The sequence below is a fragment of the Crocuta crocuta genome, unplaced genomic scaffold, assembly GCF_008692635.1.
Source record: "Crocuta crocuta isolate KB4526 unplaced genomic scaffold, BGI_CrCroc_1.0 scaffold154, whole genome shotgun sequence".
NCBI classification, from domain to species: Eukaryota; Metazoa; Chordata; class Mammalia; order Carnivora; family Hyaenidae; genus Crocuta; species Crocuta crocuta.
Genome location: NW_027530545.1, coordinates 14,340,989 through 14,357,578, shown reverse-complemented (window position 1 = coordinate 14,357,578; position 16,590 = coordinate 14,340,989). Strand labels below are relative to the sequence as shown.

The 16,590-nt window shown below is 32.9% G+C and overlaps 1 protein-coding gene across 1 annotated transcript in view; it reads right to left on the bottom strand.

Moving 5' to 3' along the window:
- Positions 1–16,590, bottom strand: part of LRP1B (LDL receptor related protein 1B) — a 1,854,983-nt gene that overhangs the window by 233,545 nt on the left and 1,604,848 nt on the right. Inside the window, exons 58-60 of the mRNA XM_077767810.1 lie at positions 13,976–14,098; positions 11,485–11,666; positions 677–876 (exon numbers count right to left, since the gene is read on the bottom strand). Of these exons, the coding sequence (XP_077623936.1) occupies positions 677–876; positions 11,485–11,666; positions 13,976–14,098 (505 nt within the window). The remainder of the gene's footprint in view (positions 1–676; positions 877–11,484; positions 11,667–13,975; positions 14,099–16,590) is intronic.

Genomic DNA, 16,590 nt, shown 5'->3' with positions numbered 1-16,590 from the left:
TCCAGTGTTACTTCTCTCATATTGAATTGCTTCATTCATTTCCTTTATATTTAATTTTTTAATCTACTCAGGGTTATAAAAAAAAGAAAAGTAAAGTATCTGTAGAATTTTATGTTCATTCATACTCAAATAATTTCCTGAATGTTACTATAATTTGAAAGCTGTTTTCCATGTTAACTTTAGTGGCCATTGTTGATTAGATAACAATAAATTTGATCATGTATGCAGTATAATTGATAACTTTTAAATGCTATTACTTCACTGTCTTTCGAGAACTATACTCTTACTTGGCATTTTTAAAACAACTACCCCTACCAGATTGCAATAATAATCTACATTTACAAACAAATAACCTTCTGTCTCAATTCAATCAAGATGCATGTATATATTAACTAAGAAAAATATTGTTCATTTACTATGAAAACTACTTAGAAAGATACAATTGAAGAGAATACTGTCAATATGATTTTTATACATGATTACAGAAGTTTTGAATAAATATACCTAATTCTTATTTACCAATATTGTCATATAGGAACATAATCATGCAATCAAATTATAAAATTAATTTAATGACAGAAATTATATATAATGAATACATATAAATGTGTATATATTTTAAATGAATAATGTATGCACTGGTAAAATACTGGGTCATTTGTGCTACTGGACCAACCTTTGTGTCTATGAGATCCATCCATGTTGCTAAACTCAATATGATTTTCATCAGCCCAGTAGAGTCTATGGTTGACATAATCTATTGTTAGTGCCATAGGTCTAGAAATCTTGGTTTCTATGACAACACTCTGATTGGTTCCATCCATTCCAACACGGCCGATGTGAGGATACTCACAGCAGTCAATCCAATACAAATACCTAGGGGAAAAAAAAATCAATAGCCATTTTGTTTACAGACACTCAGGGAGTAAAACATCACACAATATTTTACTTTTTAGTCACCTATTTCCAAATTAATTCTTGGTATCTCTATGAATTGTAACTTCTAAGAAGCATACATTAATGCAAGCTTTTCTTATTATTTTTGTTAAACATATAGCACACTTTAAACTATCTATATAACTTTAAACATGTTTCCTTTAGCACACAAACCCATATATGTAGACTATATAACATATATCTACAAGTGTTAACAAACTAGAGATCTCTAAAACTAACAGAGGCAAGCCTTCAAACTGCATCTGTAATGTTGAAGAAATAAAACTATCTAGACACATATATTTTTTCTTTTGGCTCATATCCAGTGAAAATTTCAAAATGATTTATGGAGAAGTATATTTGTCTGAATTTGCATGGCTCAGTGTGGTAGCCTTTAGCTGATTATGACTCTATATTTAAATTAATAAAAATCCTATAAAATTAAGTAAACTGGATTGTTCCTCAGTCACACTAGCCACATGTCAAGTGCTCAATAATCATATGTTGGGTGGCTACCATACCCAATCATATGTTGGGTGGAGCATGTCCATCGCCACAGAAAGTTCTATTGGACAGCACTGATTTCAATCATGTTATTGGAAATTCTAGAGTAAGGTATTTCAGACAGTAGAAAAAAATAAAAGGAAGAAAATTATATTGCCACTAAAACTAATTGAGTTAAACATAAATATTGCACCCCATAATACTTAAATAATGTATAAGTAACAGGGATTACTGAGAAATTTCTATTTAATTAAAACATTTTGTATCATAGTAGAAAAATTCACTTTATTTTTTTAAATATTTTTATTTATTTCTAGGAGAGAGAGAGAGAGACAGAGTGAGCAGGGGAGGGTCAGAGAGAGAGGGAGATACAGACTCTGAAATAGGCTCCAGGCTCTGAGCTGTCAGCACAGAGCCCGATGCGGGGCTCGAACCCACGAACCGCGAGATCATGACCTGAGCGAAAGTCGGATGCCCAACCGACTAAGCCACCCAGGCGCCCCAATTCACTTTATTTTTTGAATATGTTTCCTTCTCTGTGTAATTCAAGACTTGAGTTAGAGGATTTCTTATGTCCTTTGCATATTCCAACACTAAAACTGAAACTTACTACCCAATTAGTTTCCCCAGATCTATTATTTTCTTTCTAGTAAGTATAGAACCATTGGCAATTAATTCTTCAAATTTCAAAAATATGTATAACTAAATAAACGTGGTATGAAAATTATTTCATATGGCTTATAACTGGAATATTTAGTTTAAAATCAATTTTTTCTTTTTTTTTTTTAATAGTTTATTGTCAAATTAGTTTCCACATAACACTCAGTGCTCATCCCCGCAAGTGTCCTCCTCCATGCCCATCCACCCCTCCCCCCACATCCATCAGTCCTCAGTTTTTGTCAGCATTCAAGAGTCTCTCATGGTTTGCTTCTCTCCCTTTCCCCCACCATTTCCGCCCTTCTTCTCCCCCTTGTTCCTCCGTCAAGTTCCTCCTAATCCTCCTATACGTGCAAACATATGATATTTGTCCTTCTCTGCCTGACTTATTTCGCTCAGCATAACACCCTCAAGGTCCATCCATGTTGCTACACATGGCCAGATTTCATTGTTTCTCATTGCCATGTAGTATTCCATGGTATAGATAAACCACATCTTCTTGATCCATTCATCTGTTGATGGACACTTAGGCTCTTTCCATGTTTTAGCTATTGTGGAGAGTGCTGCTATGAACATTGGGGTACATGTGCTCCTATGCATCAGCATTTCTGTATCCCTTAAAATCAATTTTTTCTTAAAGAAAAGTTTTTTCTCATACATTCTGACAGTGGTAATTATGTTTAGACATTTTAACCACACACTATAAATAAATAACAGTTTTGAGGGAAAACCATTTATCAGATACTGGGCTAACATAAATAATCATTGTAAGAAATATGTGCATTTTTGTGCTGACAATCATTTTTGAGGGTTCTGTATAAAAGCATGGGATAGTGGATTATAAAGATATCTTAAAAGTTCTTTACTAGCCAAAATATCATTAAGAGTCTTAATTAAGCATTGTAGTTAAAATGAAAAATATGTGTCTATCTGGTAAGGACTAAACAAACGGTAGATTTACGAGCAGAGACTCAGAGGTCTTTGAGAATGAGAATTTAAAAAGCAAATTTGAGTCTAGAAATACAACAATCAAGTTTGCATGAGACAATACTGGAATTACTATCCAAAGCTTATGTATGTCTATGTAGTTCTGCACAAATTTGAGAATCTCAAATCATCAAATAATAATAGATATAAAGCCTTTCAGAAATAGATTAAATGTACTGCCCAAATCTTGAACTATTTTAAGTTGTTTAAATATTGAATTATTGTATTTTTATTTAGAAAGCAAACATATGTTAGCAAACGTAATGTGTCTAGAAAAACACACAATATGCTTATTTCTAGTAAATTTATGGAGGTGTACCTTGCTGTCTTGCTGGAGATAATGGCAGTATATATAAAAGAGAAGAAACTGAATCAGAAAGAAGTAAAACTGTAAATACAGTTTATCTCATTGAGATCAGAACAATCCTCCTCGCCTTACTGACTCTGAATCTTGGGAACACTAACACAGCAATTTTTTTTCCTAATAGATGATATCATATGCCAGCTTCTCTCAACCATGTTAGATATGACCAAATATATTTGGGCTTCTATACAACCACAATATTTTTGAGAACTGAATATAAGCAAATAAAAACTTAAAGCAGTATTTCAATAACTTCTGTAACATTAAAAAGAACATTAAAAAGCCAAATTTGGCTAAATTGTGTTCATATTTCTATTTAGCTATCTACACGTGCTTTTATTGTAATTAAAAGCATACCCAAAGTAGAAAACAAAAACAGCAAAAAACAAACAAACCAAAGACATTTACTCCATCAAATGCTATCAACAAATTATTGCAAACTACTGGATATGAATAACAATGATTTTGAAATCATTAAGTAAATTATGAATTCCAAATGGTCAGACCTCCATATAATAGCAATTTAAAAATTTTATTTGTAATCTCAATTTTTTTTTTTTTTGGCTAGTCTTAACCACCTTGAACCAAGATACCAAGAACAGGAAGAGCAAATTTCATGGAGTATATAACATCTGCTACATCATTCCCACAAAGCTCTCTAACAGTTTTCATCCTAAAATCCTGTCCCTGTCATTCAAACTCTCCTTTATTAGGCACAAACATACTTCTCCCAATTACTCCCCACCATTAAAAAACATGTGTCTGTTCTGGGGAATCTGGGTGGCTCACATGGTTAAGCATGTGACTCTAGAGTTTGGCTCAGGTCATGATCTCACGATTCATGAGTTCAGGTCGTGCACTGGGCTCTATGCTGACAGTGTGGAGCCTGCTTGAGATTCTCTCTTTCTCTCTCTCTGCCCCTCCCCTGCTTGCACTCTCTCTCAAAATAAATAAAAATTAAAAAATTATATTTAGAAAATGTGTCCATTCAGCTCTAGTTGGAGTATTTACTGTCCCACATTTTCACTTCTGTGTTCCCATGAAATCAATGGCCCTCCTCCTTCCTCTTCAATTATACAGATCTTCTCATTCAGACATACTTCACTTTGCCCTTCCATTATCCACAAATTCTTCCCTGATCAATGTTAGTTCACATTTTTCAAGATAGGTTACAAGACTGTGAAACGCTTTGTTTAACAAAGTAAGCATCATCTTTTTTTATTGTGAGAGGCTTTAATATGCTTTAATCTGACATAGTGATTCTCCCAAGGGGAACTACAATGTCCCTTTATAACACAGTCTTGGGTGATAACATTTATTTTCCTAGGATAGTTCAGAGGAAACAAACTTTGGGAAAACTTTAGCCCTTTCTGTCCTACAGAATTACTTTTTTTTTTTTTTAATTTCATGTGTAATTGAACAGCATACATATTGTGAACATAGTAACCCTCAAAGTACTAATGACGTAGATTTTCAGGCCTCATATAGATCAGAGAAACTATCTCAATAAGTAAGCTGGTGTAACAACTCTAATAAGCTCAAGAGCCTTTTATTTATTTATTTATTTATTTATTTATTTATTTATTTTTGAGTGAAAGCGAGGGAAAAGGAAGCCTAAGTAGGTTCCACACTCAGCACACGGCCCTACACAGGGCTCAATTCCACAACCCTGGGATCATGACCTGAGCCAAAATCAAGAGTCAGATGCTCCATTGACTAAGCTACCCAGGCACCCCAGCCCCTGAACCATTCTTAAGTAGATTGAGAACATATTTTGAAACAATAATTTGTTGAAGCCATATTATGTACCAGATACTTCTTAGAGCTAGAACACAGAGATAAATAGATATGATTTTTGTCTTTAAAAACCTTTCAGTGAATACAATAGAGGTAGATGCAAAACAAATGAAAAAAAGTATTATGATAAAACTGCTTTAGTATGGAGGCACAAAAGAGGGAATAATAATTTTACCTAGATGGAAGAAAGCATTGAAGAAATCTTGTGCTCACTAATAATTCTCTGAACATAAATCTTATCTTCATAGCTACCTTATAAAAATAATTTTATCTCTTTCAGATTTTAGGACACAGTATAACCTAATTGACAATTTTAATGCTGTAACAGATCTTAAGCATGATGTAGCCTAATACCCTCATTTTACTGATAAACTGAGACTGTATTAGATTATGTGTGTTGTCATAGTCTATTATGATAAGGTTGGAACAAGGGTCTCTAGATTTATAGACTATCTTTTTCTCTAAGCAGCATGATGTAGAGTCCTAAGGAAATGAGTTCTAGAAACAGATTAATTGGGTTCAAATTTCAGGTCCACCTATTACTAGCTATGTGAATCTGAACACTTTAATTAGCCTCCTGGAGCCTGTATTTACTCACATGTTGAAAAGAATAATAATAGAATCTCCTCATTATAGGGAACAGATTTAGAACACTGATAAGCATGTAGTATTTAGAGAATATTAACTATTATTCTTCATCTGTACTAGATATGTAATATATATCACATATATGTATACTCTTTCTATATATATTTGTTTTATCTAATAGGTTATTGTATTTGGTTAATAGGTTACCTGTTGCATCCGGATTGTGTGTATAGTATTACATGATTTGTCTGGATTTTGTGTGTTGTTACATGATTTGTTTATTTAAGTACTCATCAACCAAAAGAATATTATGAAAATATTCTATTGCATTGAAGAAAAGTATAGTTTAACTCTATTCAGGCATAAATGAGTCTTCATAGACACAGGATTTCTCTCTTCTTATGGGTTACTACCTTCTGATACCTAAATTTCATTTCCTTTTCCATATTTAAGCCCCATTACTATACTTTTTTTCCAAGCTTTTTCAATAAGTCTGTACTAGTATGCTGGTAATTTTAACATCTGAAATTCAACTTCTTAAAAACTACCTAAGTACAAAACCTGTTATAAATAATTAAAGCTGAAAAATGAAAACTTCTGTGAAAATATCAAAAGGGAGTTCTAAGTTTCACCCATATAATCTGTAATGTTTACCTAAGATCACATCAGAAAACCTCAGCCCCAAATAATACCTACTCTGTAAGTTATAACAAAGTGTGAACATAGACAACAATGCCAGCGGTAACCATAACAACAGACTTCTGTGGTTCCTGAGGGCGTCTTTTATAGTTTAATGAAATACACTACATTTCTTTAAAACAAATTAAAATAGAAGTCTACTCTCAGTTTTCGCTATTTTTCCCCAAATTCAGGGCATATACTCAGAGACGTTTCTTTCAACTGCAATTATTTCTGATTTAAAACGTAAAATTAATTTTTGATATTCTTCTCCTGTACATTTTGACTAAATATGGGAATATAGGTTTAAAAATTGTCAGGGAAAGGACTTTTTTTAATGTGGCTGTCTATTTTAATAAAATATTTCTGTTTCCCCACAGAAATCAGAAACTGAGTTTTCATTGCTGGTGTATCTTTCAGTCCTTTACAATAAAAGTTCCCTTATGACTCTTGTCCTTGAAACGTGCAGGTTATTTACATACTGATGTATTGGTTTGGGCAATGGTGCAGGTACCATGTCCCTGTAGCTATAACCCTATTCACTATGTACATCCAGTTGCCCATTATTATTTCCTTCTGCAGTGAATTTAACAGTCTCTGTGGTAGGCACCAAAAAAGGATCAAGCCATCACCATCTTGCATTTTTGACATCATATAATGGAATGTGTTCAGTATGTGGGGCTCTTAGGCAGAACTGGAAAAAGTTTCACATAGGAACTGATATTTTCTGCTGTTGTTGAAAAAACAGAAAGTTATTCCAACTAAAGGAAAAATCAGAAGGGCATTCTAGGAAGAAGAATGACATGAGGCAAGATACAGAAACATAAAATGTGTCCTTTCCAAATTTATTTGCACTATCAGTACCCATACTGGCAATAATGGATACGAATACTGAGTTACATACAACAATTCTTCAATAGATTTTCACAGACTATTAGAAAAGGAATCCAGTTGGTTAAGCTTCTGATTTTGGCTCAGGTTATGATCTCATGGTTCCTGAGTTTGAGTCCCACATTTGGCTCTCTGCTGTCAGCACAGAGCCCGCTTCGATCTTCTGTCTCCTCTCTCTCTGCCCCTCCTCTACTCTCTGTCTCTCTTAAAAATAAACAAAAGCCACAAAGACAGAGAGAGAGAGAGAGAGAGAGAGAGAGAGACAGAGAGAGAGAGAGGGAATCCAAATGAAAATATACTTAATAAAGCATGCTGGTAATGATTTTATTTCCAAAAAAACTCATATCTACATTTAAAATTTTGTAAAAAAGGAATGCCTGGGTGGTGCAGTCACTTAAGCATTTGACTTCAGCTCAAGTCATGATCTCACAGTTCATAAGTTGGAGCCCTGTGTTGGGCCCTGTGCTAACAACTCAGAGCCTGGAGCCTGTTTTGGATTCTGTGTCTTGCTCCCTCTTTGCTCCTCTCCCACTCATGCTCGGTCTCTCTTGCTCTCTCTCTCTCAAAAAATAAACATTCTAAAATTTAAAAAAATAAAATTTTGTAAAAAGACTTACCATTAAAATGAAAGAAAACAGTACAAGCATCGAAAAAGATAAAATTAAGAGACAGTTTTCAAATTCACAGAATGCTAGAGAAGTGGTTAGTTCTCTTCATTATCATTATTATTACATGGGAACTCCAACCTCAATAGGTTTACAAACTGATCACCACCCTTTCCTGTCTCTGCCCCTTTCCTGTATTCCTCATATTCTAGAGAAATCTTCTCTTTATCTGTTTGCATGAGCCCACAGTCTTGTAAGGTTTGTTTTTTTTCTTGTTGTTATTGTTGTGTTGTGCTGTATTTTGATTTCTAGCTCTTTTGTGCTCTTTAAAATGGATTGGCATCAAAGTTCCACAATTCTATATACTTAATTTGTTCCAATCATGAGTTCTTTAAAGCCAGTCCTCTTTGCTTTCCCAGTGAGCTTATTTTTTTGGCCTGAAATACCTCCTGCTCTGAAGTGCACTGCATCACTGGCTAATTCTTACTCAACTAGTCTTATCCAGGAAACTTCTCAGATTTTAGGTGAGGTAAAAACATTTTCTATTTTCTTTTTTCCCCTCTATTTTTATAAACTTAAAAGACTGCATTGTATTGTAATCATTTACTCATCTACCTACCCACTAAACCGTGAAATGCTTGGATACAGGATTGTGCCTTTTATTTTTATACTCCTACCTTGAGCAGTGCCAGATGTATACTAAATGCTAAAGAATTATGAGTTGAATAAATGAATGGGTACATTAATTTTCTGTTAACTAGTCATATCACACATTTACTTTATTGTGATCATAATGGTCTTTTGCTATGTAATTAATGAAATAATATGTTAATCATCCAAAGAAGGTAAAATAATCCTCAGTATGGCTTTAACATTATATTTTCTATCCAACTTTAAAATATATATATGCATATGAATGTATATATATACATATATATATATATTCTACATAAATTACAACTCTTAATATAGTTGTAAATAATAGTAATTGCCCCAAACTTACGATAAATTAGAACAGTAATTCTCAAACGAAACAAGACAACGGAATGATTAGGATCATTGGATCTCAGCTGAATTTAAATATAACAACCAGGAAGATGATTGGTCTATTTGTATCTTCTTTACCATACATACTTAGTAACTACCATATCCAAATTGATATTGTGACAACTGTGACACTATTATTTTTTTAAAAAACTAATGTTTATTTATTTTTGAGAGAGAGAAAGAGGGACGAATGGGGGAGGAGCAGAAAGAGAAGAAGACACAGAATCCAAAGCAGGCTCCAGGCTCTGAGCTGCCAGCACAGAGGCCATCACGGGGCTCGAACTCACAGACAGCAGGATCATGAGTTGCTTCACTACATTAGTCAGGGATCTTTACCCTCCTTTAAACAAACCCTGTCCTTACCCCTCAATAAATATCAGGACAGAAATCACACTTCTCCAAGAAACAGGGGCCAGTAGCATTGGCAAATTCAAAACATTATATATAAACATTATATTATAAATTGCAATGTTATTCTGATGTGAAAAGATTCAAGGGCATTTTTATTACATAATCTTCCAATTTAAGCTCATATGTTTTTAAGCAGAATTATACAATATTTTAGACCCTAGAACTAATTTTCACCCCAGAGCTAATTTCATAAAAACCAAAATCCAAGTGGTCCTATTGTCTCACTTTAGAGAATAAGAAAAACAGCATGAACAAAAGGGTGTCATTAAATTTTATGTAAAAATAGGTTTTATCCGTTACTTTTTGTTATAATATGGCATATCCATATCATAATAAAATATCCAAATTGAAATCAATGGAGTCTTTCATAACATTTACAATAATTTAGTAATTCACCGCTTTAACTGACACTTTTGATGGATGGGTTTATGTTAATGACAACTTAAGGCTGCTTTTAGTTTACAGGGTAATAATACCTGTAAGCGGGAGAAAGAAAACCTAAAGCTAGACTTGGCTGTGTTCACTAGACTAGGACAAATTTTGTTTTATAACTAGCAAATTCCATAAGACTATTATGACCTCCAGGTAATGTATGTTTGTTTAATATGAAGCATCCTGAAGAGTATGAAGTGAGAAGCCAAGTCAGCCATATTGATTTTGAAGACAAGGACAATGGTTTGAACATGCAAAAATAATTATCTCCTGATAAAATACTGAAGGAATTAAAATATTCACATTCTTATGAATGAATGATGATAATAGTCAAACTTAGTACATCTGGTCATTATTTCCTGAAACATTATTAAAAATAGACTCTCTTGTGACTCTGTTTCAATTAAAATGGAATTGAAACTCCTGAATTTCCTGTTGCTACAGTAAAGAAAATACTTTAAAAGGTAATAAAATGCTTACATAATTATACAGCAAAAAGTTAAAAGTTGCACATTACCTTGGAAATAGAAAAGTATTTACAGTACAAGGCTTCTCCTATTAGGTACTGGTGCTACCCAAAGTGTTTAAAATTAAGCTATAAAACATACACTGATATGATCACATTGACAAGTATAAACATAAGAGACCAAAAAACAGAGATATAACCTATTAGCAAGAAGCAAAGTCTAACTGTTGAATATGGTATGATAAGAGCAGTGATTTCATGAAAATATTAAATAAAATTAATTTGTAAAGCAGAAAATTTAGAGCACTACAGTTATAATACTTGTTACTGTGAATGTGTCCTATTTTCAAAAATCAAATTTTCTCAAAATTTGTTATTTCAACAAGCATATTGAATAGGTTGAACTTCTACAGAGATCATTTTGGAGTATATAATCACTCTAAATTATAAGTGCAGAAAAAGAAAAAAAGAAGAAAAGGCATGCCTTCTGGATGATAATGGTCATAATCCATAGAACTGTGGCATCCATACACCTAACTTTGACACCTAAACTCTGACACCTTACTGTGTGTTCATCCATCCCCAGCCTGCTATCTTAAATCCTTACAAAGACTTGTTCTCCTTTCTCACAATGAAATGCAAATGACACACAGCTCCAACATGACTCTTTCTCAGTATTTCTACTGTGCTATCCTTTTTGAGTGCATAGATAATGCACCTAGTAATTTATTCTCCACACTTACTATTTACTTATGTCTCTTGTCCACAAGTGGTACAGGAATTACCTCATCCATATTTGTGACTACCACAATTGTTGCCTTTCCTCCAAGATTTAAAGGCAATAAATTCAAGAAATCTGTATGTTTTAATAATTCTGATATATTTGTAGATTAGTCAGAAAAATGGTTTTTTAAAACTTTCGAAAATACTTGCTGTGAGATCTCATCATTTCAAATATTTTTCTTTCATTGTGAGAATCATATTTCTATTTTTGACTTTTCAATAAGATTTTCTACACATTATACTTTATATCGGTTTTCATGTTAAAATCTACAGAATGAGATTTACCACATTGAATGTAACCCACAGTTTCAATCTTTAAGATTCTCAATGTTACAAACCCAGCTCGAGGATCTAAAGACAGGTCCCTGGGGAACTTCAGCCTTTTGCTAACAAGTATAGTAGGGTATAAGCCATTGAGCTTGGATACTTCAATGATCCTTTTTTCTGTGTCAGACCAATAGAGGTTTTTTCCAATCCAATCAACAGCAAGTGCGTTGGGGACAGCTGTGTTATGTACTACCTAACAAAATAAGAATTTAAAAAGTTAACAATGTAAATACATGCCAAGAGTAAGAACTGAGTAATTGCTTCTTGATTTTTACAGAGATTATAGAATGCTATTTAAACACTAAAAATGCAATTTAGATAAGCATAAAACATAGAACAGATTTACCCTAATAAAATTACTTTTTTGTGATGTGAGAGATTACCTAATCTGTAATCAAGCCCCTGAAAATTACATATAGATTTAAGAAGTAAGCATCAAAATGAAAACATGTTGGACAGCTGCAGAGTTGTTGATCACATTTTTGTTATACTTGTCTTCTAAAAACTGGGGGCAAAATTTCTATCACATACAGACACATACACACAGAATTATTGATATTATTTATCTTTAACAGGTTTTGGGAAGATACCAACGGCATTCTTCACTCTCCCACCTGCTTTAGCTTTAATTAAATTATTTACAACAAGAGAAGACAAAAGTACACATGAGAACATAATCTACTGTAACCTAACCAAAGGAAGTAAAATTCATACAAATGTTATGCTTGATTCTAACCCATATAAATATCAATTATGATAAAAATATAAGCTTTGCATGTAAAAATATACTGATGCATATAATTAAACAAAGATTCTCAGTCTATATGATTGCTATTTCCTTTTTTAATTTTTTAATGTTTTTTTTTAAAATTTATTTCTGAGAGAGAGACAGCATGAAAAGGGGGTGATCAGAGAGAGGGAGATAGAGAATCTGAAAAAGGCTTCAGGCTCTGAACTAGCTGTCAGCACAGAGCCCAACTCGGGGCTCAAACCCACAAACCGTGATATCATGAACTGAGCCAAAGTTGGACGCTTAACCGACTGAGCCACCCAGGTGCCCCTATGATTGCTATTTCTGAGTCCTCATTGCTTTTAGGATTCTGTTAAATGAGAAACTGAAACTTGGAGCTGTACAGAAGTCAACAGATACATAACTGGAGGAAATAAAACAATAATGAAACTTTATGTTTATCCTTTCACTAATGTTATCAGTACTGAAGACATATATACATATGACAATATGAGCATTTTCAGCAACTAATGATATCAATCTACTGTATTCAGTTGCAAGATATATTTTCTTCTTTCACCCAAATTCCAATTTTAAAAACTGGCATGGCTGACAATTTATACCGTCATCAGTGAATTAGTGAATTAGAAAATCACTAATCATAAAATCAGTGAATTAGTAATCCCAATAGGAAAAAAGATTTGTTTGTGACCATGTGTTACAACACTGTAGTAATAGGTTAGTAGTGGCAAGACATTAGATAGTTAATCCTTTAAAAATATTAAAATATACTCTAAAAACATAAAGGTAACTAAAATTTTAAATGTATAAAATATAGTCAAGTTTGGGTAATGTTAGTTTTATAGTTTTTATATAAATTTTCAAAGAATTAAAAAGAAAAAAATGCTTCTTTTTTCTATTTCATATACTGATATTTTATTTATTAACTATCAATTTATACATAAATACAGAAAGTTTATACATAAATACAGTCATTCCATTTATCTGAGCCCAACCTAATGGTTGCTATCACCCTGAATATACACCGTTCAAGATTTTATTAATATTTTTGAAATTGATTGCTCCCACTAAAACTTTCTCTATAATATTATAGATGGTTACAAAATGTTAAAGTAATTGATGGGTTCTATAGTACTTGAATTTAAGTGTCTTTATAATATATTTTATTGCATATATACAATGCAAGTAATTTTATTTTAAAACTCAAGATAACACAGAAAAGTAGCTAAGTAGCTCATATCTACAATGTGACATGTATTTAATTATGATACTGTCTAATCAAAACTTTCATGATTTTACACAAATGCATTTAATTGTTTCCATCTATCAGAGGTTAATTTTAATAGTGCTATAATTTCTATCTACAGTCTGGTAATTAATTTTTTCAATTATAAATTCTCAGACTCAACTTTCTCTTTTTATAAGTCAACACAATTGAAACTCAAGCACTTATCATTCAAGCTGAAAGAATCCCTCATTTTTCTAAGGCTGTGAATAAGGTTCCGAATTTTATTTACTCAATTTGATTTTTATTTTATTGCAAGTAATAGTGTTATAATGAAACATATGGATTAAAAAAACCTCATATTTCATATTTAAAGTATGTATTAACTTGCACTGTACAAACGTGAAATACAAACCCACCGAATACATTTTATAAGTTGTATCATTATCATCAAATAATATTTTCTATTCAAGTCAGCTATGCCAATAAAATACTCAATAATCCCATCATTGTAACATCTAGTTACCTTAATATCACTTCCATTTAAACACATTCTATTTATGCGGCTGCCATTGGGTCTGCTAGAATCAATCCAATAGATGAATTCTTCTCTGTAATCAAAGTCTACAGCAATAACATTGTTTAATCCCTAAAAATAAAAAAAGGATAATGTTGAACAATAGTTAATAGAAATTACTTTAAAAAAATTTTTTATGTTTTATTTATTTCTAGGAGAGAGAGAGAGAGAGACAGCGAAAGGGAGGGTCAGAGAGAGAGGGAGTGACAGACTCTGAAACAGGCTCCAGGCTCTGAGCTGGCAGTCAGCACAGAGCCCGAAGCGGGGCTCGAACCCACGAACCACGAGATCATGACCTAAGCGAAAGTCGGACGCCCAACCGACTAAGCCACCCAGGCGCCCGTAGACATTACTTTTTAAATGTTTCAGGAATTTGTAAGAATCACTATTTCACTTTGAACCTAAATAGTTATTGTTATTACAATAAATAGCATTTGTGACCAATACTTTTTAGAAGCATTTTATCTTTACATTTCTCTATACCAGACACTTAAGATGTTGCAAAATTTATTTGAAAATATTTTCCAAGTAGGTCTCAAAAATTTTGGAATGCTTATAAAGATTAGTCAGTATTGTGGGTGGGGAAACAAACTGCTTTTAAGGAGATAAAGTGGTCCTCACTTTAGGTAAATGTTAAATAAATATGAATTTAATGCCATTATTATCTGTTCTGTAAAGTAACTGGAAAAGAGCATAGACCTAAATTTGGAACAGTAGATTATCACAGAAGATTTAAGATCAGCCTTGGATAGTCATCTGATCAAAGTCAGAAAAGGTTTAGAAACTAATTTGTCCAAAATCTTTTGTCTCAACAACATAAACTAGCTGCCTTTTATTGTTGTTGGGTTTTTTTCTTCTTGCTTCCAGAGACTCTATAGCCAATATAGGGCCTTATTAGATTTTAAAAGTTATAACCTTAGGTGAGTATTTGACCAAAGAGGAACTGAGTGGCCAACATGTTTTTATCCTACGTGGATATATAATGATATACCTGCCTTCAGACTCATGGTTATGCACTTTTTTAATAGGTAGCAAAACAACACGAATTCAACTGATGAATTTCTGGATGCCTAGTTTTTTGGTTTGATAGTTGTGCCTTTTGACTGATTTGATTTAACAACTGTACATCAGGATCGGGGAATCTTCTTAGGTGTTGAATAATTCAAACGATTGCTGAGGAGTTAGTTTAATGCTGACCTTTTGTTAAGGCTCATAGATTTACTACCACAATGGACTAACAAAACTTGGATCAGGATTTCAATTGTGTTAACTCATTTTAAGGCTTAGATAGCCTATTAATACATAAATATTATAGATTAAAAAATGATGGAGGGAAGGTGGGAGGGTGATGGGCTAAGTGAGTGATGGGTATTCAGGAGGGCATCTTAATGTTGAGCACTGCATGTTATATCTAAGTGATAAATCACTAAATTCTATCCCTGAAATTAAAATTATACTATATATTAACTAGAATTTAGTAAAAAATGAAAGACAAATTAAAAATAAATGACACTATCAACACTTGGTAAAGCCCTATAAGATATCATCGCCATATCTTTATATCTGTTGTAAACTTACTTATCTATATTCATCCTAAAATTGTAATTAAGTCGAAAATTGTTTTGGGGGTCATTTATAAATAGTTGTAGTCCTATAGGTTAAGGAATAGCATCTTCAGCACCTTCAGTGGTTTGGCACTATTTGTTTTGGGGAGGAGGGAAGGAAGGATGACAATTACCACATATGAATTCAGTTTCCAGATCTACTCCCCCAGTTGAGAATTAGAAATGACCCTGCATTAGATTTGTATAATCCTTCATAAGACTCAGGCCCAGGCTACATTATTACTGTTCATAATATTCTTTCTTTCCAATGATCTACAAGACTAAGGATGGCCTAGTTGTAGGAGCAATTATGAGAAGGTTCTGGCAAATACAATTTTTTTTTTTTCATTCTCACAGCAGGGACAAATTCTAGTGGTAATGGCATTAAAATCACAGGTTCACATCTTATGCTTTTATTTGGCTTAACATGAGCACTCTCTTTCCTTAGCTCCAAATTATAAAGTTAGCTGAAATAGCCTAACCCCTTGGAAACTGCATGCTTTTGGTCGTAAATAAGAGACACAGGTAAACACGACCCTGTAAATTCCTCACTACACCCAGATGAATAAAAACAAGTATACTTCTTTCCCACATTACTAATCAAAAATAACAACTCTAAATGCTTAAAAAATTCAGTCACAGATTCTAAAGATTTGTTAAATACTAATTCACAAGCTAAATCCTGGAGGACTCCTTAACTAAATGCACTTCAGCATGCAGATCTAGGAAGTTGTCCATGTAAAATCAATCAAAGTTTTAAAATGTAAATTGAGTACAGTCCAAGTTCTATAGAGTTTAATAAATGCACTTCAAGAGTAGTTTGTAGTATCCTTTCGATTCAAATGCTTTTAACACCAGAGGAATATGGTAAATAGGTTAGGGTTCTGTGATGACCTGCAATTCACATGGATGAATTAGAGCTTTATAGAGAAAAGGTAGAAAGAATCCTGTAACTAACTT